Source organism: Thermobia domestica, chromosome 7, assembly GCF_964235325.1.
Source record: "Thermobia domestica chromosome 7, izTheDome1.hap1.1, whole genome shotgun sequence".
NCBI lineage: Eukaryota > Metazoa > Arthropoda > Insecta > Zygentoma > Lepismatidae > Thermobia > Thermobia domestica.
In genome coordinates this window covers 107,786,664-107,810,846 of record NC_137460.1, presented here as the reverse complement: position 1 = coordinate 107,810,846, position 24,183 = coordinate 107,786,664, and the positions used below count along the sequence as shown (strand labels likewise).

Sequence of the window (24,183 nt, the reverse complement as noted above, 5' to 3'; positions counted from 1 at the left end):
GAATGAAGGATGTTAAATTCTAAATCTGTGTGCAGCTTAAAGTAGTGCGTCACGAGGTAAGGTATTTTTTAAGCAGTGAAGTGCAAATGTTTACTTTCGCCTCCCAGTATTCGTCTGGTGTTGCCAATGCATGTCCGTTCCGCCTTATAGTCTTTTACAGGTATTAAGGAGTATACCTTTGGGTTGGCGTAACAGTGACGGTGTGCACACGGCATATGCCTCTGGTTTTTATAACGCCCGAATCCTAAGACCGTGGGAGTGGAGTTATTTGGTTTGTTACTCGTTTCCTATTTGATCCCATTAATTTTTGCAATCGAATGATGTTATAAAGAAGATTTCTAAAGAGATCCAAGGTTCGGATCCCAATAATATTATGAGTAGTGCCGTGTATTGGATCAGGTAAACTTTATACTACTAAAATAAGACGTCAATTATCGCAAAACCTTTCTGGTTTGATTTTAGGGTTAAATAATAAACTTTTCGTATTGCTAGGTTAAATATTTATTAGACAACATTTTGAACAATAAATAATTTGTAACAGATAGATATTTTATTCGTAATGATAAATATCAAGTCTTTTACGTGGAATTTGATTAGTGAGGCCACAAAAATATTCAAAGTCTTCTAAATCAATCATCTCGTTCCGAGCCCTGCTGAGAAAGACAATAGCTGCTGTAAAAGAGAGGGAAAGTAAAGAAAAAATTATTAAAGATTCTGTTTATTGATTTTCATCATGTACTGATATATTAAGATGCTCACTCTCACTGATATCACAAATAAGCGCAGTTAGCATGTAAGGACTACATAATTGTCTTAATGGCGCTATTCCTTGATTTTCGTTTTTACGAAATGTTGGTTCTGATTATACACGATACACTGGAACCTAGGATTGATTGGATACAGTTTAATGAAAGGCCATTCGCCGACATATCCTGTCCATTAGTAATCTAAATTAAACATCTAAAAAAAGTATAATTTACATATTTTTACAAATTAAGAGAATAAACAAAGAAAAACTATTAAAAAAATAAACAGGTAGCGAAAAGACTAGAAAAATAAATAACAAAATATAGAATAACAAACTAGAAAAATAGCAACAGAAAAAATAATACTACGACAAAGTTTGCAAGAAGAACGTGAAATTAAATTAAGTACTCCAATCTCATGCTTAAAAGTGCGAACATGGTCACTAACGACCAAGTCAAGATTATTTTAGGTAGTTCTCCTAGGTTTGAGTATTCTGGTCATTCTACACGAATGATAGAGGCTGGGAGGAAAGACTCTTTGGATCTCACTTTTTCTCTCTGTGAGGACTCACTCCTCAATGTCACAAATATTTCTTACGAGGGAAGGATGTGATATCACTCACTTGTCAGAGATAATTGCACCAAATTTGGAGTAGGTAATGGGAATAGAAAAGAACATGTGGAAGCATTCGTTTTGTAGGCGTTCGAAATCGGCAATAATGGGCCCTACAGTTCTGGAGAAGTATAGCCTGTCAATCAGATATTGATAGAATAGAGACTTTGCTCGCTGTTGCGACCAATGCAGAAAAAGTTAAATAAAGTAAAATGAAAATAAAGAAAATATTTACACAGAAAAATATCGATGTCGAAGACGAAGCTCGAACCTGCGACTTGTACTTTCTGAACTGGTCAATGGAACATTGAGGCTTACTCAACCATCAAGATGCTAATTGATTTGTACAGTAGTAAGGAGGCATAAACAGATTTGGAAGATCAGACTTGTGCACAGTTTGTGATGTCAGACTCAACGCGTGCTGTGGAGCTATTGCATTATAAACAAAACAGTTCAGAGAACAGTATTGGTGTTTAAGTGCTGCCAACCATATACCAGCATATTCCAAAAATTAGTAAGGAATACTCCAATTATATTGTACTGCAACTGCACACACACATAACTTACTGAACGTCGTCATTTTACTCTGTAATTATGGAAGTATGCTTAAGTACTTAATTTAACTACCAGATGGCTTGTTAGTACTACGGTTCTTTTTAAACTAGGGGTGGTGCGATTTAGAACCCGGTGCGATATCGGGAACTCTCCCCTAAGAAATAGTTTTTTCACGCGCAAAGCTATGCGTCAATTACTATGTATAAAAATAGATGTATTAAAGGTATCTACTTTCCAGTGACGGTATGTCTTGATCACTGAAAACTCAGAGGCGGTATGGCATACCACCGCACACCGTCTCACTTCGACCACTGCTCTGTACTTGAATTTATCATTTAAAATAATTAGACACGTGTTTCACCGTTTTATTATATTTCCCCAAGAAAGAAGAAGAAAAAAAAACAGGCGGAAAGAAAAGAAGTGGGAGTTAGAATTGTTATAATGGATGAACGTATCTCGAAATTCGCTAAGGATAAGAGTCATGAAATTTGGTAATTTCGTTCTTAGGTTTTTCATTTAAAATAATTAAAGAAGTGTTTCAGCTTTTTAAAAAATGTTTCCCTTAGAAAGGAAGAAAAAGGCGAAAAGAAAAAAGGATGGAGGTTGCAATTGTTATAGCAAAATGTTCATATCTCGAAATCCCGTGAGATTATATGTGCAGTGGCGTATTTAAGGGGAGGATCCTGGGCTTAAGTCCCCCCGAAATCGTACTTACTATAGTAAAGTAAATCAAATATCTTGTAGAATTTTCACATTTCCAGGCAAGGCCCCCCCGAAACAAAATCGTAAATACACCAGTGGTCATGAAAACTGCGAGGCTGTAGGCCGAGCAAATGCAGGGATGTTGGTAGGAAGTCCCTAGCTAGCTGAAGGCTATAAAAAGTATAAAAATTATTATAAAAAGCATAATTAGAAATATATCGAATAATGGACACATTCACTTTTGGCATAAACGGCACTTTAAAGACCTGAAATTTCGTCATTTTTCTCGTGATCCCATGGATGGACAAGTTTTAAAATAGTTCCATTGGATTTAACACCCTGAAATTAGTGGAAGAAGTGGAATTAGAAGTGCATTTAAGTACTGGCAGTTTTACTATTGACATAAGCGGTACTTCAAAGACTCAAAATGTTAAGTTATGACGCCGAGGACGGATAACTTTTAAAATAGTTTCTTTAGATTCAGCGTCCACAAGAAAAAAGGTCCAATTAGATATTTATCCAAGTGTGGGCACTTTTTACTTGTGTCATGATCAGATAGTCTTTTGGAGGGACAATGGTAAATTTGGAAGTAGGGATGCGCACGAGTCAAGTCGAGACAGACTTTTCCTGAGAAAATTCGAGTCGAGACACAACTCTTCCAATAGAAAAATATACGTTTTTCGAGTCGAGACATCACTTTTACAGCACATTTTCGGGACGAGACAGCCCCAAATCTTGTCTCGTGCGCATCCCTATTTGGAAGAAGAAATGCACATTTGCAGGGGACAAATATAAGCTTGAGAGAAGAAACGTAAATTCAGGGAGGGAGAATGGTAAATTTTAAGAGACGGCACCTCCATATCCTCTGTTACACCCTATTTTTTCTACAATTTATTGCTTTTCTTAAAAAAAAAAAAAAGATGAGTATAGTTATATTGAGGGCATAACAATAATAGAAAATAATTACCTTCTAACTGTACTCTAGTCATTAAAACTCGTCGACCAATATAACGAGCCAGTAGATCTTTATGTTCTTCCAGCCTCATATTGTATCGTTCGGTTAGAAGACGCAATACCCGTTGTTGTTGGACATTTAAACCTTCATTAAAAACATTTGAACACTGAAATAGTAGAAAGATAAACTTTAGGCTATTTGGTGTTGGCTCTCGAGGCAAGTCACAAACATAAATACTGCAAGTAAGTATCATTCTTTTAGATTGAAGCTATGAAAGTTTAATTTTGTGATTATCCGCAAGAGCCTCCTGTGTTGATCTGCACCTTTAACTTATATTGTTTTGTTGAGCTTAAAAAGCAAGCAGAATAACTCGTACTTTCAGCAATAGTATCATAGTGTAATGAGAAGTCGAGAATGGCTGTTTGGAAATACAATACTATTGACGACTTGGGCAATGGGGACCAGTTGTCGACAGGGACGAGATGGGTATCATTCGATTCGTATTAACAAGTAGATCAATAATTGGCATGCCATTTTCCCAAAAATCCTACTTTAACCCGGGAAATTATTAAAAATTCGGGATTTTGGACAATGGGGACCAGTTGTCGACAGGGACGAGAAGGGTATCACTCGATTCGTATTAACAAGTAGATCAATAATTGGTAGACCATTTTCCCGAAAATCCTACTTTAACCCGGGAAAGTATTAAAAATTCGGGATTTTGGAAAATGGGGACCAGTTGTCGACAGGGACGAGATTGGTATCATTTTATTCGTATTGACAAGTAGATCAGTAATTGGTATGCCATTTTCCCGAAAATCCAATTTCAACCCGGGAAATTATTAAAAATTCGGGATTTTGGGCAATGGGGACCAGTTGTCGACAGGGACGAGATGGGTATCATTCGATTCGTATTAACAAGTAGATCAATAATTGGTATGCCGTTTTCTCGAAAATCCAATTTTAACCCGGGAAATTATTAATCCATCCCTGTCGACAACTGGTCCCCATTGTCCAAAATCCCGAATTTTTAATAATTTCCCGGGTTAAAGTAGGATTTTCGGGAAAATGGTCTACCAATTATTGATCTACTTGTTAATACGAATCGAATGATACCCATCTCGTTCCTGTCGACAACTGGTCCCCATTGCCCAAAATCCCGAATTTTTAATAATTTCCCGGGTTAAAAGAGGATTTTCGGGAAAATAGCATACCAATTATTGATCTACTTGTTAATACGAATCGAATGATACCCATTTCATCCCTGTCGGCAACTGGTCTCCATTGCCCAAGTTGTCCCCAATACTATATTGTCTAGCTCTAGGTTAAGGTTTCCAGGTTTATTTCCCATCAGAACCTACATGTGATCCGCTCCTTCCTCTTGATCGTCTTAAAATATATATTCTAGATTTTATATTGCAATACATTTGCTAAATTAATTAAATTCTATATTAAAACATATAAATTAGAAATCGCTACTGAGCTTGCACAAAGCCTCCATTTTGTGTGTTCGGTGCTGTAAGTGCATTAATGGCAAATAAAGTATCATACTTGCTGCACATTTAACAAGAGAATCTACGTAAAGAACTCCTTGGAACTCAATAGAAAGACTGAAATCCACATAAAAAATAAAATATGTTCATTCATATATAAAATACATAAGTCTGGGAACAAGGTGCTTTAAGAGAGACTACAACAGCAGAATGAGTCTAGTGGTTTTTCTGCCCATAAGTATCCAAGAATTGTTGTTACTCTTTTATAACCGCTTGGCATACACATACACAATCGCCTGTGAGACGGACGGGCTTGCAAGGTCGATTAGATAACCAGTTGCAAAGCGGTCTCCGCCAGCTGCGAGATGGTTTCAACCTTTGATGTCTTTTTTAGCTTTCTGTTAGAAAATAATTTGTCTTATACCGTTTGAAAGTTGAAATATCGATCTTTCTAATTGTATTAATCCTCTACTGTCCTATAATGTGAACGCATACCGTAACCCATAGCTTGATACATGTACTTATATCTGTAACATACACTGCGATCTCTGAGCTGCTTTTTGGAATAAAAGGTCATCCAAATTATGAAATAAATGACAATTTGGACCTTTCTGTAATAAATGAAGAATACGAGGATATAACTCATTTCATACTTCTGATTTTCTATAACGTGAAAGAAGGCGTGAATCGACAATACAATTATAATAGATCATACATATATGTGGTAAAAGTAGCGTACCAAAGGGTTAAACTGAATTTATTTCCACTCATTTTTGTCTTTCGTAAATATTAGTTAAAAAATAATCTTTAAGACTTTTGCGTTCATTTTGATGGTCTTGATTCTTGATACTGCAAACCAACTGTTAGTTGTCTTTCACCTTGTTTTGCTGAACGTACTTATCAAGAAATCAAGGTAAAATAGCTCTATTATTCTTCATAATGTTTCTTCTAATGTGTTTAGACAACCCTGTACAAGAGTCGTGTCTGGCCTTTTTGGATATAAATCGTGGATAACACAGTCAAGTGTTTCTAAATACAGAAGTTAGCTTCAAGGTTAGTCAATTTCTTAGTACGACGCTAATCAGACGTGAAAATGTCTTTAAATTGGCTGATATTGTTTAATTCATGAGTTCGTAAACTAAATTCCGTACGAATTTTCATCCATTGCAACCATAAGCAAATCAGCTGCCAACGATTGATCAAAAATGTATTTTATTCTCTGTTGTATAATCGACTACCACTTGGCCGATTTATGACCTGGTAGTTGTAACTGATAAAATTAGCGCTTGCTATCTACTGTATCTATTATGTTGGAGCAGTTATCATTGTTCGTGCAAACACATTTCCTACATTAGACTTAGAGATTTTGTAAGTACGCCAACAAGGAGGTCTTTTTGTACCCATGCGCTGACATAACTTAATCATAAAAACAACTCAAAGACGAAAGCAACAACAATAAAACTAGTAATAAGTTAATTAAAATACAAGAAGGAACATCCACACACAAGTTAAAATTAAATGGTATGCAAAACCTGGAACTCGAGCAAAAATAGCAGCAGTCCGTGGAGAAAACGTGTGTCGTTACCTAGGAGCAAGTGCAGATCGTCCGGAAGGTTGTAACGTTGTCGATGCCGAGCCAGAGCGGAGCAATCGACAAGAAGATGGCGAATGGATATTGTGATAAACACATTTTGGAGCTGCTACTCCATGTAAAAGATATGCATACATCAAATTACTGTATCCAATACGCAGTCGAGTTAAAAGTATTTCTTCTCGACGGGATTGTAAGGGAACTAGAGGTCCAGACTCCTAAGCAGGGTTTAATGGCATGAAATTTGTTGTCATGTGCGAGATCCTATTCCGACTGCCATTGTTGTAAAAGACGAGATGTGAACACCGAGTAAAGATCAGTGCAAGTGAGAGGCGTCATAAGTGCAATACCTTGAAGAGCTGCATCTTTTGCCACAGAATCCATCTTTTCATTACCAGGAATGCCAACACGGCTAGGAAACAAAAGTGGATACCTGAGCCGGTACCAAGTAGAGAATGGTATTTTAACAAAATACGTTGAACCAGAGGATGCCTAGTGTAAACATTACTAAGGCTGGTAGGAGCACTCTTGGAATCAGATAAGATTAGAAACGGGCAATGTTATGAGACATAGCATAGTCTGAGGCTTCAAGAATAGCCAGCAGCTGAGCACTGAAGATGGATGTAACGGCACCGACTTTCCAAAATTTATGTGGATGCATATCAATGGCGGGTGGTGGTATATGCTTTCAGGGATCTCTCGATATTTTTTGATTGATTTCCTTTTAGTTAAAATCTTTTAAACACTGTCATAAGTTTAACACAGTTTGATTAAGTTACTTCTTGCATATTCTGTGTGTTGTTTAAAGTTAAATTTATTAGGTATTTTAACTCCAAGAAAGGTAGCAGTTTCTACATGTTTAATTGTATTATTATCTATTGTTATTATTGTAGTGGTTTGGTTATTTTTAACATTATGAAAACTTAAGGCACATGTTATATTTTTATTTATAATTAACTTATTTTTAGGCATCTAACTTGAATGTCGGTTCATTGCCAATTGGCAATTTAAAGCTAATTCACTTTCATCTTTCCCACTGACTATTATATTTGAGGTGCCTAGTATCAAAATCAGTCACATCCATTTTGCTTAGTTTCAAGTAATCTCGCAAAACATGCAATGAAGCTCCCTATACACGCGTGCAAAGTCCCATATTTGAACTAGTTTTTTAGTATGAAATATTGTTTTTAAACAAAATTTTGTTTCCATGGCATTCTTTTAGATCAAACATATAACAAGTGATATATAACTCAATTTTGGTTTAAAAAAAACAGAGAGAGAGAGAGAGAGAGAAAGAAAGAAATGGATTTGTGGCTTTTGATACTAGGCGTCTCTTTTGTATCATCCGCATATTAAGTCATGCATAAATTGTTAATATTTTCAGAAAGATCATTTATATAAAGAAGAAAAAGAAGTGGCCTTAGAATTACTCCACGATTTTTAACCTCTTCACTCAATACGCATTTTTTGTTTTGATTAGTAATTATTTCTGTGATTTCACTTATTTGCCTCCGATTTTTAAGGAATGATTCAAATAATTTATTTGATAAACTCCTAATTTATAGCAAAGAAGTTTTTCTAGTCATACATTATGATTTATTAAGTAAAAGGCTTTTGATAGATCTAAAATACTCCTATACATAATTCATTCCCATCCAACAACTTCCTACAGGTTTAAAAAAAATGGCTGTCTCAGTGGATTTAGGTTTCAAAAAACCATGTTGAGTGTTGAGTAAAATAGAGTACTTATAAATGAAATTTATTGCTCGGTTGAACATTAATAACTCTAGGATTCTATCTATTATGAGTAGCAATGAAATCGGTCTATAGTTTTGTGTTTCATTGCGTTTATCTTTCTATGTAACGGTTTAATTTTAGTAATTTTTAGTTTATCATTAAAAATAGCTGTGGCGACCAAAATACTAGATAGATAACATAATGATTTAATAAATTATTTATAACAACTTTTCATTAAATTGTTAGATATTTCATCAGTCCCAATCAAATTCGATTTTTTCATGTGTTTTATTGTAATGATTATTCCACACTTTGTTACAACTTCCATAAATATCAATTTATCATTTTTTATTTTTAGTTCCATTAAGTTAGTGTTACTGTCACTTCGTTTTTGATAAGAGGTTCTCCTACATTTGTGAAATATTTAATAGATGATATTACTATGTCCTTTGGATTTGTCATGTTTACGCCCTCGTCAAATTACGCTACTTATATGGGTACTACCTACGCTTTTGCATTTTGAGATCCTCTTGAATTGTTTTCCACATCGCCTGTGTTCTATTTTTGATTGGAAATCTTCCTACTATTATAATTTTGTTTCCCCATCAACAACATTTTTATAATATGTTTGTGTTATCTACAATTGAACTCATTCAACCTAATAGGGTAACATTTTTCTAATTTTATTTAGTTGTATATTTAATGTGTTTGATTTTAAGAAAAGGTATAAGCCATTTTATTTTTTCTTGTTTGTTTTGATAAAATTATTTTTATTCCAAATGCGAATTCAATGCTATGCTTTATAGTATCATCTGATATACATCAATCACGCTGGTTGGCTTATAAATATTATCATATGTTCCCAAGGTAAGCAAATAAGTAAAGTAACTTACACTATTTGATCTGAAACACCTTGTTATTATATGCGTTTCGTTTGTCTTCGCTAAAGTTGGGGTGTTTGTTTAAAAATGTTATTTCTACAATTTGTGCTTCGTGATATGAAAAGCCTTTATAACTTCTGGCTCATACTTTATGCCTAATGGATTTACTAGAATCCGGTCAATGTTCGATACTGGTCTTTTGTTATTGTTCTTGGTAATTTAATGGTGGAAGTTAAATTGTATGTTTGAAGTAACGATTCAAAACCTTCATTGAGTTTTTCACTTAAAAAATTTACAATAATATCACCTACAATAATTGGCATGTATTTTTTACCATGGAATTATTGGTACGAAGGGACTAAGAGAGTAATCTATGAAAGATGATAGTTTTCAACTTGGGTACGGAACGATGTACACTACGAAGTGAAGACATGATAAATCCATTATAGGAGAATAGCTATACTAATCAATATGCTTTCAACCAATATCTCATTTTAAAAGGTTCTAGAAAAATTGAGTTATCATGTTATATTTAACAATTCATATCAAGTTAGTCATAAAAGTTTCGACTAAAATTCCTGTATCAAATTCACCATCTCTCTCTCTCTCGCTATATATATATATATATATATATATATATATATATATATATATATATATATATATATATATATATATATATATACAAGAGTGGTGAGTGAAATACATTTATAGCCAGATTCAAAATTAAATTACTTCCTAAAGAAACGTTTTTGTCACTAATTTTCAAATGAATTCATCAATTAGAACTCAGAGAACCTACAGTATATACCTATAATTCCTGCAGAAATAAAGCATCTCTATACCTAATGCTTCAATCAACTAATCTGCTGTTTTTATCAAGGGAAATTATAAACAAGTTTTCTTATAGATTAGAAAGAAAGTCAAAAGCAGACAATTAAATAAATTTACAAAACAATACAAAGAACATTGAACAGAAAGCAATGACTTGTATTTTTTTCCCTTTGTCATATAATATAAATTCCTGCATTCTCCTTAGAGTTGTTTCGATTTTGTTTAGCGTACCTGTTTTGTTTTAAATAATTCTTGACTTAATTGTATTATAAACTATAAAAACTTGTTTTTCTTTCTCGTGATAAAAGCAGCAACTTAAATTAGAGAAATATGCAGAGAAGATTCTTAATTTTGAGGGAATAGTATAGTTCATAATATCCAGTTACATTTGTTTCCGATTATAATGATCTATGTCTTAAATTTACAAAGAATTACAAAATTGACTCACCTGTTCGGGAGCTCTTCTAAAAAGATATCCAAGTTACTGTGTTTGAATCTTTATATTCAAAGATGACTGCAATTATTACACACATTTTACAAATTCCATACCTTATAATGCGAGACGTGTTCGTAAAATAAGGTCTTCATTGTTTTTCACATAGAAAACAGGTTTATTGGCAACAAATTTTAGACCCATGAAAAGGCTGGTCTTTCAGCTATTTTTCGACGTAATCACTGTTGCGATCAATACACTTTTGCATGCGCGATGGCATTTTTCGTATACCCTTGTTATGGAACTCTCCAGCCACGATGTGCAGGTAGCACTCTACCCCGTTTTTCAACTCCTCCTCGGTCTGGAAATGCGTTCCATCCAGGTGCATCTTCAACTCAGGAAAATAACTACGTGTTAAGTCTGGGCTGTAGAGGGAATGGGGAGATGTCCCATCCGAATTGGGCCAGGAGATCGACTGTTGCACGGGCAGTATGGGGACGAGCATAGTCGTGATGAAACACACTCTTCGTCAGCATTCCCCTCCTTCGATTTTAAATTTCACAAAGCACCTTTTTTTAAAGTTTCGCAGTAGTGATCAGCATTTATTGTGCCAATAGGCATAAACTCGCACAATACATCTTTTCTGCCCCAGAACACACTGGCCATCACTTTACCGGGAGACACTGTTTAAACTTTCGCTGTTTCGGCGACTTCGAATGCCATCACTGACGCGACTTTTCCCTATTTCCCGGTGTCGTGTAGTGCACCCAGGTTGCGTCGCCCGTGACAATTGACTCCAAAAATTCCTCGCTCTGTTTTGCATAGCGCTCCAGGAATCCGTGAACTGTTTCAACATGTTGCCGTTTATGTCTTGGGTGAATAATTTGGGGACCCACCTTGCACACACCTTATGATAATGCAAATGTTCGGTCAAAATCATGTGAATCGTACTCTTACTGACTTCAGGGATCCGTTCGCACAGCTCGCGCACTGTCACACGCCGGTCTTCAAGCACTGCTTGCTCCACGTTTGCAATTGTTTCGGCCGTAACAGAAGGGCGACCAGGACACTGATCAACATAGATATCTGTACGTCCGTCTTTGAACTCTTTCACCCATTTTCGCACAGTTTTGACGTCCATACACTGTGACCCATACGCTTCGCATAACTGGCGATGAATGCCAATCGAGATAGTGCCCTTGGCACTCCAAAAATGGATCACTACATGCAACTCGCACCTGGCGGTAGATTTGGAGTGGGCTCCATTGCAAATAGCTGCCCACTCCAAATTGAGTATTACAGCTGGCTCTGTTTGGTGGTGATGTTAAAAGGGGGAGCCAAGCTACACGCCAGTGTTGACAGATCTCGCGTTAAAGCGTTCCTAACGGCTCCAGCGCCTTGAAGCCCTTATTTTACGGACACGCCTCGTATTATGTAAAAACATTTGTTTCTTTATCTTTCTTCTACCTTTCAAAATAACAATGTTACCTACTTAACCAGGATACACGGTTCTTAAAAGAAGATTGGATTATCTTTGACTGTAATTGCACTTAACGTATTAAAACGTAGTTACATATCTTTCTTCACGATTTTTCACTTAGTAGAAGAATAGAAAGAAATACATACTTCGACAGTGGCTTTGTCTGACATTTCTAAAAGTATTCGATTTGCTTGTTGTAAATGGACCCAGTCTTCGTCAGTCGTGTTTTCATCATCCTATAGAAGGAAACATTGAAGTGTGTAATTTGAACATGCTATTCAATTAATGACATTGAGCTTTATACAAATTCTATTCTTAACTTTGGTAAAAGCATTTAGATGAATAGTCACCATTTTATACGTTGCTATTTAAGATTTTACATAAAAGTCAAGAATACTATGCAGACAATTTCAACAGTAAGACATCAATTTTAAACAGTATTCAACTATTTTTCTTATCAGAAACTAAAATATTTTGTACCAATGATATATACATTTTACATTATGATAAAATTAATGTATCAAAGCAGATTGCTTTTCTTCTGAAATGAAACGAAATTTCTAATTTTATGTCCCACGTTCATATCCTTTAGGCTAAACGAAACGGATAATTAGTGGAAAGATAGTGTGGGAGGAGAAACAAAGCAACCCCAAGAAAATCCACGGAGATAATAATGTCCAACACGAACTTAATTGGCTTTGGATCGAACAAAAGACTCTTCACTTTAGGGGTAAGTGCTCTTCCACTGATCCAGCATGCTATCATGAAATCTTTTGTGAAATTTTACTTGAAAATGTAATAAAATGATTTCTAAAATAGCTTATATAGAACTACAACATATGCCAATGGCAAAGCTGTCCACCATTAAATATAGTTCTAATTATACTTTTTATATTAATTTGAGGACGTGGAATCCAATGAAACTTTTAAAATATCTTTACAGGTTCATGAAAAAAAATAATCTCAATAATGAAATATAAATATCCCAACTTTGAGGTAATTTTTCTCGTGACCCTATGAACAAATATGATTTAAAATAGATCCATTGTATCCCGCGTCCTGAAGTTAATATAAAAAATTCAATGCCTAGATATTTACCCAAGCATAGGCATTTCCACCATTAGCATGAGAATGGCAGTGCTTTGATAAGAGACACGTATACATTATGAGTAATCTCTATTGTATTAAACTTAGGGTTGCCATAGTTTTTTAATCCAAAATACGGACAAGCCTTAAAATTACGACTAATCAAAAACATGGTGCTCAGAACAAATATTTTGAAATTTCTTACCTAAAAATTACCTTCTTAAGTTATCACACAATTGTTTACTGTAATACTTAAAACATTATTGGAAACTAACATGTTTTATATTTTATTCATTAACACAAATATAATAAATCACGCCATTAAATTACGTATATTAAATCTAACCAAATGAACCCTGGAATGGAAAAATGAGACACTTAAAAAAAATACTTTATTAATAGCAACTAAAATATAAGTTACATGATGAAAACACAAATCTTTTCGCCCGAAATTTTAGCGGTTCCCGACTAAAAAATTTTCGGGCAGCTCCAAAAGCTGTCATATACGGACATTTTCCTATTACATACTTAGTACGATACGGACACGATACGGACCAAAAAATACACAGTCCGTACAAAATACGGACATATGGCAACCCTATTTAAACTATACTAAATACTCTTTATTTTAGTGTGAATAATGAAAAACAGTTAAATCTTGTGTTAAAAGCAAGTCAAAATACATTGCGATTCCCTCCAAGATATTACTGACTCGTAAAATGTTTAGTATGTAAATTAACATAATTCATACTAGTAGAAACATTTTGAAAGCGTAATTAACCCTTTTCTTCTATACAGTGGTGGAGCAAAGGGAGGGCCAAGGGGGGCCAGGCCCCCTTGCTCAAATTCTTGGCCCCCTAGTGGCCCCCCTACACAGATGATGCTATTATAGGTCGACAAACGGTGAGTTGCCAGTGGCTACAAGTGAAACTAATTTCCAAAACATCTCTCGACAACAAAGTTACGAACTGCAGGATACCGTTGCGTTCCGAATAAAATAGCTCCACTCGTTTTAGTCTGTAGTACGGGAAGATCTAATTCACGGAAATCTGTGGGATGCTTGCATTGACCTCGCCACCTGGACGTTCATTTTAACCTCTGTCCATTATCTAGTTATTTCCTTTGTTTTTGACAAACAACCAGAAAAATAGAAAATCAGTCGGCATTCTCATTTGCTTCAATGTTGAAAGTCATACTAAAATATGATATGCATACTTACAAATAACATGCACTGCAGTAAAGCATTACACTTGTGTTGGACGAAAAAAGTCTTCGTACACTAAGTAATTGATTTCCATTGATTATGGCGACATAGAACAAATGCATAGCATCAATTAAATGATTTGATATTATTATTATTATTATTATTAGTAGTAGTAGTAGTAGTAGTAGTAGTAGTAGTAGTAATAGTAGTAGTAGTAGTAGTAGTAGTAGTAGTAGTAGTATGAGTTTATCTACCAAACAACTATTTATTGATTAATAAAAATGATTAATCAATTATATTTAGTTACGTATGGTAGATGACTTCAGATTACAGGTATATTATTTACTGACCGACAGTATCCCACGATGTCGTATCTGTGCATAAGAGGTAAGTTCTAATCTTTTCTTTGTAGAAGTTAAGTAAAAGAACCTGTCTTACCTCGAAATGATTAATTACAATTTTATTTACACAAAGACAATTCTAACATACAAGATGATATTAACGATGCTATTTGCATATACGAGTAACTTGTTACAAAACCTAATTACGCTAGGAAACTAAAACTATGCTCAGACTGTCTTTCTTAGCTAACTTTTACAAGTGGTAGCAATTGAAACTCACATGAGTATATGGTAACCTCTCACCCGAAGTCCAAGGTTAATCTCTGCACATGGCTAAAACAAAAAGAAAAAAAGAAAAGAACGTCTCTGTTGCCTCCGTTTTCACTCTCCCCCTCTGCCAGCCTGAATCCCCATTATATTACCAAATGTTATCAATCTTTAATTTCAAATTAAGTGCTTTATGTTTTTTTTTTGCAATTATAAAGTCTCATTAGTTTCTATCACCATTGTCCCTTAGGACAAGTTATTATAACAAAGGAAAGACATATTAATGGTTCCTCTTGATTACTTTTCAAGGCTTTTTCTTATAATTCACTTAAGCACTATCACTTTTTTTTTTTACAAATTATCATATCCATTTATTACTTTTTTCCATAAAAATCTGTTTTCAACACATTATATTATCATGCGGTATTAAAACAAATCTGGAACTTCTGATATTTATTTACCTCCATCATTACATCCGGAAAATTAGTGTGATCTGTACACGAGGGAATGTTTTCGGGCTGCTAAAATTAAGATTACTGGTGCCATGCTATAACTTTGAGTTTCGCCTTGTCTCAAGTAGATGCAGACATGTCAGAAGGCTTGATCTTTGTAGATACACTAGTTCAAACGCTGTCCAAGGTGAGATCTGGTAAATATGACTCTCAACGAACAATATTCGAACAAATTTGTCAAGAATGTTTGGATATGTGCAAAGAAAATGCTCTCGAATTCCAGAGCCGGAAACAAATAGAATATAGAGGTTCCTCGTGGAAACGAACTAGACATCCGCCATCGGAATATCACAAATTCATTTTGGATGAATCTTTTCCTTCATTGGATGCAGAAAACGAATTTTCTAAAGATAATATATCTATCAAGAGACATTTTTCTCCCTACTATTGATAGACAATCACTGATATGGAAAACCGCTTTGTATCATGTTGCAAAATCATCAGATCAATCACCACTCTACATCCAAAAAGTAAAAACTTTTTTAAATTACAACATTGTCGAGCCTATAACCCAGCATTATCGAGTGATCTGCAAACATTAAAGTGAAAACTCAAAATCCTCCCAAACACAATTAATAGAGCAACCCAAAAGCATAAAAAGCATATAAAGCATAACAGCAATTTACACATATGATTGGTACCTTGAACATGATTGTGATTGTCTAAGAGTCCAGAAGAAACCAGTTTTAAAAGCATAATTTTAGAAAATAAAGCATAAAGCATAATTTAAAATATATAGCACAATTCTTGGAAAATTCTCTTTAACTGAAAGTTTAACATACTGTGTTAATATTTTTTAAAACCAATATTTACAATGCAAAATCATTGAGAACATAACAATGCACAATGAAAAGCTTATTTTCATTTCTGTAAACTTTTCGGTGTAATCCTTTGATGTGGAGAAAAGAAAAAAGTAAAGAACTTTTTCTGCCAACAATGAATGGTATGCAAGAACTCCATACTATATTGTTATGTTTACTGTTTGAACTTAAGCACTTTCTGTACTTTTTGGTGGCATCTTTTACTTTCCCTTTCTGTGTTATCGAATTTTATCTTTGAATTTCTACTCCCATGTTTCTAATTCTGAGCTACGCTATCTACGCCCCCAAGACTTGCATTAGTTTAAATTACTTCTTGGAGGAACTGGGTGGATGTTAAGGCCATTCAGTAGTTTTCATGTATGAGAATTGTTTGGGGTTTGCGGCCCAGACAAGAGGTCTCCGTTCGACATGCCTCCAGAAGTTTCTAACTGCCTTTTACGTCACAAAACCGGTCACGTTTAAGGTAGATTGCAAACCTATTTTAAGGTTTTAGCATGGTGGAGGCGCCGGGTAGGTTTGTGGATGTAGAGGTGTTCGACCAGATCTTCGTTTGTTCACCTGACAAGATATACACTGCTGACAACGTTTCTGTATGTACTGCAGGCTGGCATGTAAACTTTCTTAACTGCGGCTGAATACGTTTTTGAAAAACTTAGATGTCCCCCTCCTAGATTAGAAGAATGAACACAGTCAAAAACATAGTCTCTTAAAGAAGAAGGAATACATAATAAATAATTAATTCCTCCAGGATGTTTTTGTTTACGAAAAAGACGTCCGTCCTTGATCTCAAAGTAGTACGATTGTCTTTCCGTCTTCGCGTCCTTCGGTTCTTCTCCTTCCAAAACTCGGATGATTGGACCGCAAAAAGAGTCCTCCCTCTGAATTTTGCCGACATCAACGTCCTCCTTGAATGAAATGAATGTATTCAGGTCTTCAACATCAAAGTCCTCTTTTGTTGGTTGATTATTTGTTTCCCTGGAAAGTACATCTGCCACATTGTCTGAAGACTTAACATGAATAGGAATATACTGATATTCTGCTAGCTGTAGTTGCCATCTCGCTAGCTTCGATGGTAGGTTAGGAGTATTTTTCAAGTAGGTAATTGACCTATTGTCACAAAGCAATTTGAACTCTCGACCAATTAAAAATACTCTAAGCGCTTTGAATGCACTTAGCACTGCGAGTAACTCTAAAGAATAAATGTCCAAATTCTTCTCACTGTCTCGCAAATTCCTGCTGTAGTAGGCTATTGGATACCACTTCTTATCTTCATCGCATTGCATCAAAATTCCATTCACAGATTTTCGGGAAGCATCTGTGTACAAAGCTAGAGGTTTCTTCGCATCGTACGGCTTCAATATGGGTGTCTTCATCAATTCCGATTTTAATCTATCAAAACTTCTCTGGTGTTCGTCTGTCCAATGAAATTTCACATTTTTTCTCGTCAGTTTTTGAAGAGCGTCCACTATTTCGGCATAATCCTTGACGAATTTCCTAACATAATTCGTAACTCCCAAAAATGATTTTAATTTTTTAGTTGATGTAGGTGTCTGAAATGTTTTGATTGAATTAATGATCTTGTCCGAAATTTTGTAACCAAACCTGGATAATTCATGTCCTAACGCTATTACTTTATCGTGGATAAACTTACATTTCTCAACAGAAAGCTTCAGACCTACATTACGTAATCTTTGAAACACTTTTTCTAAAATCTCAATCATCTGCTCCTGAGAATTCGTGGAAATCAGGACGTCATCCATATAACACATCACATGTTCAGGATAAACGTTCGCTAAACACATGGACATAATTCTACTAAATATTGCTGGAGAATTTAAGAAACCTTGGGGAATCGAACGATAACGAAATGAACCGATTTGAGGCAAATTAAAAGCTGTATAAGGTCTAGATTGTTCTGCCAAAGGAACACAATGAAATGCATTCTTGATATCTAACGAACAATAGTACAATCTTCCTCCTATAGTAGATAAAATGTCATGTATTGGTGGTAACGAGACGGATTGTAACACTGCGTGAGAGTTAAGGAGACGCGAGTCCAAACATAGACGTAAATCTCCATTTTTCTTCTTTACAAACAGCACGGGCGAGTTATATGGGCTTTCACTATATTCAATAACTTTTTGGTCTAAAAGAAGATTGATTTGTTCTCTAATTTGTGGTCTAAGGGCCGCAGGAATGGGATACTGTCTTCTATAGAAAGGGACCTGTGTTTTTAACTCTATTACATGCTCATAATTCTTAATTCTCCCTATAGAATTCTCTGACCAAGCAAACACGTCGGCATACCTATAGCATAAATCAATCAATTGTTCTCTAATCTCAGGTTTAACCTCTGTACCAACATCTAGTTTTGTACTATCAAACAGTTTCTGATCTTTCAACAACTGCTCTGAATCTACATCCTCTGACTGTACATTGAAACATTGAAAATCACTTAAATATGCCAAATCTTCGGCATACCTTAAAATCTCATTTTTCGCTAACGAAATTGAAGACACAAAAGGATTAATAACTTGTACAAAGTGTTGTTTGGGAGATAAAACTGTCCTAGGAATCAAAATTCCTGTCTTGTCTTGTAATGATTTGTTTGGTTCAAGTAACCATTCTTTTCCTGTCTTTGAATTCGCTAATTTTACTTCAACAAATTGTTTCGTTCGAGGCGGAATAGTAACATCATTAACCAAAACAAACGCAGGGTTCATACTATTACAAACTAAATTATTAGCCTGTGGTGATAATTCCTTTGAAATATCCCTGTTATCACTTATAGCAAACCTAGGAGGTTTTCCAAATCTACGTAGCAACAAAACATTTCTATTCAAGTCTATTTGTGCTCTCTGGGATACTAAAAAGTCATTCCCTAACAACATGTCTTGGGAAAAATTGTTTAATATGCGAAAAGCATGATGAAATGTTGTCCCATTAATCTTAAAACGAACAATTGCTATTTTATTTATCAAAAGAGAATTTTGAGTAATTCCTTTTATGCGTGTATCAATATTCAAAATCTTAGCCTTTGGTGAAACTAAATCTTCTCTAATTATTGATATCTGTGAAGCAGAATCTAACACAGCATGAGCATTCTTATCTTCTATCAGTATTGGCATTAAAATCATATTGTTTTGAGTGGTAATGGAGGATTTTACAACGTGACCCTTGTTCCCGAATACTGCGTTATCTGTAAATGTACCTCCCACATTTACAGACATTACGCGTTTAAAGACTGCTTCCGCAATAAACATGTATCCTCTGTGTGAAAACCATGACCACAAACAGAACAAATGGGATGTGTTTGTGCCTGAGTCGGATAATGTTGATAATTACTACCATACATAGGTGTTTGGAACTGGTAATTATGAAAATTACCTCTAGGATAAAATTGATTTCTCGACTGGCCTCTAAAATTTCTATAGTTACCACGGAATCGACCTCTAAAATTTCCTCTTTGACTAGAGTTATGATTCTGATTTCCTCTATTTTGTCTGAAAAAGTTATTCCCTTTTCCTTGAAAATTCTGTCTGTTTTTATTACCATTGTTTTTATTACTACTATTACTGTTATTCTGATCAGATTGCTGCTGACTAATCTGTAAAGTTAACTTCTCTAACTTTTTCTCTAACGACTGCAATTGATCGGAGCTAACTGGACTTTGTGCCTGATTACTTGATTGACTCTGCACTTTCGGTTCATAAGCCTCCTGCTTAACTAACTTTTTCTTTTTCTTCCTCTTTTCCTGATTGTTCAGCGCTTTCACCTCTACTTCACTATCTGACTCGACCTCGGAAGAATCTGCTGTTAATGAAGTTTTCAACTTTGGAAGTACGGACTTCCAAGATTGTTTCGTAACGGATGTATTACGTTCGCGTTTTTCCTTTCTCTGTACACGAGCTTTATTTTTCTCAAGCTTAACTAAAACACCTAACATTTCTTCTACGGTTGTAAATTCATATACTCCAATACGCTCTAAATAATAAGGTTGTAATGCAGAGGCTATAAGAGCAATCACCCTTTCCTCTGACAACTTGTCATCAAATCTCTGAATCAGCAAAAGCATGTCATACACAAAGTTCGTAACTGGTTCATCCGGTTTTTGTATTCTTTCTCGCAATTGATCTTCTATGTCTAAACCTAGTGTAGATCTACCAAATTCCTTAAAAATAAGTGTCTTTAAATTGTCATAAGATTGTGGCTCTTCACTTTGTCTCTGTAAAAATATCTGTAACCTTTTTCTAAATTGCCCTGTAAATGCTAACGGTAACATTTCCTTTTTCTTAGTTTCGTCCCAACCATTGATCCTACATACATCATCATATTCTTCCATAAATAAACGTATATCATCACCACTTTTGACATCGAACCTCGGAATAGACAACAAATCTCGTGCAATCTCAACCTTAACCGAATTGTTTGCCGGAGTTTCTGTATTCGTTCCCTGATTCATTTTGCTGTTTAGCCTAGTATTATATTTATGTGGAAATCTTGTTTGCGTTTGCGCTGACTTTTTCTTTAATTTCACTACATGTAAATGTATGTCATCTAACAATTCTGTTAACTCATCAATGGGCATGAGCAAAATAAGGCAAGAAAAATAATCTTTTAACTTAAATAACTAATATAACATTGTACTCTATGTAATATAACCTTAAATTCCTAAACCACCTTAAATACAACCTTAGCACTTAAATTCTAAAACGTTTAAATACACTTTGAAATATGATTGCACACTCCCGCTCTTGGTGAAACATTACGATACCGAAATCAATTTGAACAGTGAATTTCAACATACAAAATAGCTTGTAACACTATCCAAAAGACCGCGCACTCCACCATGCTAAAACCTTAAAATAGGTTTGCAATCTACCTTAAACGTGACCGGTTTTGTGACGTAAAAGGCAGTTAGAAACTTCTGGAGGCATGTCGAACGGAGACCTCTTGTCTGGGCCGCAAACCCCAAACAATTCTCATACATGAAAACTACTGAATGGCCTTAACATCCACCCAGTTCCTCCAAGAAGTAATTTAAACTAATGCAAGTCTTGGGGGCGTAGATAGCGTAGCTCAGAATTAGAAACATGGGAGTAGAAATTCAAAGATAAAATTCGATAACACAGAAATAATTTAGAATAAGAATTTAATGAACTGATCTTGAATGACTGAATAACTACAGAGCATGATGTGGACTGGTATGACTTAAAGACTAGAGAAGACAATGCATAATCACTTACTTTTGGTAACGATGACGAGCAGAACCTCTGATGGACAGAATGACGGAGTGACAGAAACTAATTATGAATAATTTGACTCGCAGAGTTTCGACGTCAAAATAGAACTTCTCCTACCCGGAAGAGAATCCGGTAGTATTTATATGATTTTTCCGTCATGTCAACATTCTTGCACATTCTTTCTGAGTCTTCCTAGTTCTAGAAGTCATCGCCGGTCATTTGCATTGTAGAAGTCAAGGCACTCTAAATTTTCCATTGGATTATGAATCCTAAAGAATATTCAAACTGCCTCCACTTCATACATTGCCTGTTTTATACAAATTTTAAAATCCAATTAAATATTATGTTTCTTTACATTGTGGTACACAATAATATGTACCTATAAGGCGCACACAAATGATAGAAAAAATTTATTCAAGCAAAGCACATCTCTTTACAATGAATTAAGTAGAAAGTTCATTAAATATGAGAGAAACTAGTTGCAAAAATATCAATAAATAGATCAAGATATTTAGAATATTTAATGTATAATAAATATTATACATTATACACGATTAATGTAAAATAATCATTGAAATTAACAATAAAGCATAATTTAAAAAAAGCATAATTATACAAGAAATAAAGCATAATGTGGGTTGCTCTAACAATTAAGTTGTATGAAGACGAGAAGAAAACCAAAGCTGATTTCTTAACGAATTTCGTTGATCTTCTTTGTGTCTACAAAAACGCATTCCTAGAAACCTACAAGCTAGTATCATCTCTGTGATTATATCAGTTTCTAGTGCTACATGTGAAAGGTCATTCTCTTCTTTGAAAAGATTAAAGACTTGTATACGCAATTCAATGACTCATGATAGGTTGGAAAGCTTAGTGTTACTTTATATTGAGAATAAAATTGCTAAATCGTTAGATCTTTAACAAGTTGTGGATATGTTTGCTGCTGCCCACACAAATAGAAAGATCCTCTTCAAGTAGATGCATGAATCTATAAGTTATTTTCTTTACCTGTGACAGTGTGTTTGCTTCCACTTAAGTCAACCAGCTACACATATTTTAAACGCCATGATTAAATAACTATTTACTTATATTAGAAATCAATTGCATTAATGAATCCTAGTTGTTTGAGGTGCTAAATTCTTATATTTTCATGTGTTCCAAAGAGTAAAATCATGAACAACAAAGATGGAAACATTCACCTTGAATACACACACACACACACACATAGACCCTATATATATATATATATATATATTGGAGATGGCCCCCTCAAAATCCTCTTGGGCCCTTCATTGGCCCCCCTGAAAAGTCTAGCTACGCTACTGCTTCTATAAAAATTAAATATGTAGAGAAGATCAACCATTTCAAGCTTTAACGTTGATCGCCACAGAATAAGAACGGTAACAGGTAGTGGCAAGGAGTTTCTTGAAACCGATTCAACGTCTCAAGAAAACGTCGCATCACGCCCACCTGTATGATTCTACCAAAAGCAGAATTTATACTTTCGGTTTCAATATTGATTCACATAGAGCAGGAACAGCAAGAGATAATGAGAAGTAATTTTTTTGGGATCGATTCAGCGTTCTAAGAACAGGTTGTATCTCCTCTAATAACCCTCTATTGAAAGTAGGAGTGATAGAAATCAACTGCTTACTGTTTCAACGTTGATAGCTATAAAACAAGAACTGTAATAGATACCGACAATTGCTTCCTTGGAATCGATTTAACGTATCTATCTCCCTCGCATTACTCTTCTAAAACCGGAAGTGTCAAATTTTGCTAGTGCCTCAGTTTCAACGTAGATTGGCATACGAGAAAAACGGCCAATACATACATAGTGGCAAGTATCTTTTCAGAATCGATACACCGTACTAAGAAAATATACCATTTCCATCTGTAAGATACCATCTCCATCTTATACAACACTCCACTAAAACCAGAAGTGATAAGACATTTACCGGTACTCTCGATTTCAATATTGATCTGCACAGAGATAAAACGCCAATATATACCGAGAAGCGGTTTTCCGGAATAGAATCAGCGTCTAAAGAGTAGCTTCGATATCCTCTGTTAATCATCTACTCGGAAATGATAGAACTAATCTATTTCCGGTTCAACATTTATCGTCACAGAACACAAATGCCAGCAGATAGTTACAAACGATTTTTGGAATCGAGTCAGTGTCTTAAGAAAACCAACTTCTCGAGTATCTCTGTACTAAGACTGGAAGTAATAGAAATTTACTTCTGAACAGGATTCATCCACTATCCTCTATTCGAGCCAGAAGATATAGATGTTTCAATATTGGATTCGTATACTTTCGAAGTCTACCGTAGTTTCACGACTGGAATACGATACTCATTTATTATTATTGTCCTCTGGCGTAAGAATACGGGATTTTACACAGAAGTTCCACTCTAGATGTGTGTATGTGTATATGGTACTTTATTCCTTCTTAACTACTGTTCGGATCTAAGTCAAATTTAGTGGACAAGTAGCCCGTCATCTAAGAAATAAATAATACTATATATAGTGGCCAAGTTCGGCCAAAGGACAGGCTCGGGTCGGCTCAGATCGCTTGGTATGTAAAGTACTTTATTTCTCGGTAACTAGTGGCAGGTCTGAACCAAATTTGGTGGACAAATAGCTCATTATCCAAGGAATAAAGATCACTATATTTGGTGATTGA

General features: G+C 35.0%; 1 protein-coding gene across 3 annotated transcripts in view; it reads right to left on the bottom strand.

The window, feature by feature from the left end:
• Nucleotides 1–489: 489 nt before the first annotated feature.
• The window catches only part of LOC145690314 (uncharacterized), a 49,914-nt gene continuing 26,220 nt past the window's right edge, over nt 490–24,183 (bottom strand). For 2 of the 3 annotated variants that reach the window (XM_081765092.1, XM_081765093.1), the window contains exons 5-7: nt 12,167–12,256; nt 3,584–3,737; nt 490–672 (exon numbers count right to left, since the gene is read on the bottom strand). In XM_081765092.1, coding sequence (XP_081621218.1) covers nt 551–672; nt 3,584–3,737; nt 12,167–12,256 — 366 coding nt within the window. In that variant the 3' untranslated portion in view covers nt 490–550. The remainder of the gene's footprint in view (nt 673–3,583; nt 3,738–12,166; nt 12,257–24,183) is intronic. The other variant, XM_081765094.1, reaches the window with a different exon arrangement.